Source organism: Myotis lucifugus, unplaced genomic scaffold (assembly GCF_000147115.1).
Source record: "Myotis lucifugus unplaced genomic scaffold, Myoluc2.0 scaffold_433, whole genome shotgun sequence".
Classification (NCBI taxonomy): domain Eukaryota; kingdom Metazoa; phylum Chordata; class Mammalia; order Chiroptera; family Vespertilionidae; genus Myotis; species Myotis lucifugus.
Window position 1 is genome coordinate 529,849 of NW_005871481.1, and position 2,431 is coordinate 532,279.

Sequence of the window (2,431 nt, forward strand, 5' to 3'; positions counted from 1 at the left end):
TTTTTTTTAAATATATTTTATTGATTTTTTACAGAGAGGAAGGGAGAGAGATAGAGAGTTAGAAACATCGATGAGAGAGAAACATCGATCAGCTGCTTCCTGCACATCTCCCACTGGGGATGTGCTCGCAACCCAGGTACATGCCCTTGACCGGAATCGAACCCGGGACCCTTCAGTCCGTAGGCCGACGCTCTATCCACTGAGCCAAACCGGTTTCGGCAATATATATATATATATATTGTGTGTTTACCACCCCAACTCAAGTCTCCAGCTATCACCATTTATCCCCTCTTCATCTTCTACTATACATATTCTCGACACTAGTCCTTTATTGCTTTTGTAGGTTGCAGATATCTTCTATTCTTGGCTTATGTTTTAGCCACTCATTTTTTACTTGATCTTTATATTTTTGAAAATGGTGTTTTCCTGTGTAATTCTTAAAACAATTTAAAGTCTTACTATTTTTTCTGCAAATTTCATTAATGTTGACTAAAGTGTATGTACCATGTTGTATTTTTTTTTCTAGTGGATCAATAACCTGGAGGTCGATGCCAGATATAATTCATGGCCTTCTAGTCTACAAGAGTTGCTTCGTCCCACCTTTCCTGGTGTTATCCGGCAGATCAGGAAAAACTTACATAACATGGTAGGTAAAAAAAAATTTTTTTAAATTAAATCTTTATTGTTCAGATTATTACAGTTGTTCCTCTTTTTCCCCCATATAGCTCCCCTCTACCCGGTTCCCACCCCATCCTCTGCCATTACCCCCGCCACCCCCCCCCCCCCCCCCCGGAATGTTCTCATACAAAGGGGGCCAAATTTTTTTCCGGGTCTTCCCGGACCCCCCAAAACCCTTTTCCCCCCGGAAAAAAACCCCCCCCTTTTTAACCCCCGGATTTGGGTTTATTTCCCCATTTATTCTGCCCCCCACAAATTTTTATCCCCTGCATTTTAAATCCCCCTGGGGGGAAAAGGGGATTTGGGGGTAAAAAATTGTATTTTGGGACTTTTTTTTCTTCTTCGTCTTCCTAAAGGATACCTTTCAGCATTTCATATAATACTGGCTTGTTGGCGATGAACTCCTTTAGCTTTTTCTTATCTGTAAAGCTCTTTATCTGACCTTCAATTCTGAATGATAGCTTTGCTGTTTTAAAGTAATCTTGGTTTTAGGTTCTTGGTATTCATCACTTTGAATATTTCTTGCCACTCCCTTCTGGCCTGCAAAGTTTCTGTTGAGAAATCAGCTGACAGTCGTACGGGTACTCCCTTGTAGGTAACTGACTGTTTTCCTCTTGCTGCTTTTAAGATTCTCTCTTTGTCTTTTGCTCTTGGCATTTTAATTATGATGTGTCTTGGTGTGGTCCTCTTTGGATTCCTTTTGTTTGGGGTTCTCTGCACTTTCTGGACTTGTAAGTCTATTTCTTTCACCAGGTAGGGGAAGTTTTCTGTCATTATTTCTTCAAATAGGTTTTCAATATCTTGCTCTCTTTCTTCTTCTGGCACCCCTATAATTCGGATGTTGGTATACTTGAAGTTGTCCCAGAGGCTCCTTACACTATCTTCATATTTTTGGATTCTTTTTTCTTTCTGTTATTCCATTTGGGTGTTTTTTGCTTCTTCGTATTTCAAATCTTTGACTTGATTCTTGCGATCCTCTCGTCTGCTGTTGGGGGTCTGTATAATATTCTTTTTTTTTTTTTATTAATATATTTTATTGATTTTTTACAGAGAGGAAGGGAGAGGGATAGAGAGTTAGAAACATCAATGAGAGAGAAACATCGATCAGTTGCCTCCTGCACACCTCCTACTGGTTATGTGCCCGCAACCAAGGTACATGCCCTTGACCGGAATCGAACCTGTTACCCTTCAGTCCGCAGGCCGACGCTCTATCCACTGAGCCAAACCGGTTTTGGCTGTATAATATTCTTTATTTCAGTCAGTGTATGCTTAATTTCTAGTTGGTCCTTTTTCATATCCTCGAGGGTCTCACTAGATTTCTTGAGGGTCTCACTAAATTTATCGGTGGTTTCTAGAAAATTCTTGAAAAACCTTATAACCGTGGTTTTGAACTCTATATCCAGTAGTTTGCTTTACTCCATTTCTGTCATTGGTGACGTGTTTCTTTGTCTCCGCATTTTTTATGCTTCCCTGTGTTGATAGAGTGGCTTTCTGTGCTAGGTGTCCTATAGGGCTCAGTGGCTCAGCCTCCCCAATTACCTGAGGTGGACACTCTTGGTAAACTCCTTTGTGGGCTGTGTGCACAGTCTTGTTGTAGTTAAGCCTTGATTTTTGTAGGTATCACTGGGAGGAATTGACCTCCAGGCCAATTGGCTGTGAGAATCACCTGTGTCTGCAGTGGGAGAAGTTCTGTGCTGGAGACACCTTCTGGGGCAAGACTTGCTTCAGTGGGGCTTTGGTGCTCACTGAGTCT

General features: G+C 41.4%; 1 protein-coding gene across 7 annotated transcripts in view; it reads left to right on the forward strand.

Annotated features, from left to right (window-relative positions):
* UGGT1 (UDP-glucose glycoprotein glucosyltransferase 1) overlaps positions 1-2,431 on the forward strand; it is a 168,407-nt gene that overhangs the window by 64,713 nt on the left and 101,263 nt on the right. For all 7 annotated transcript variants that reach the window (XM_006102841.3, XM_014468153.2, XM_023744168.1 and 4 more), the window contains one exon: positions 527-646. In XM_006102841.3, coding sequence (XP_006102903.2) covers positions 527-646 — 120 coding nt within the window. The remainder of the gene's footprint in view (positions 1-526; positions 647-2,431) is intronic.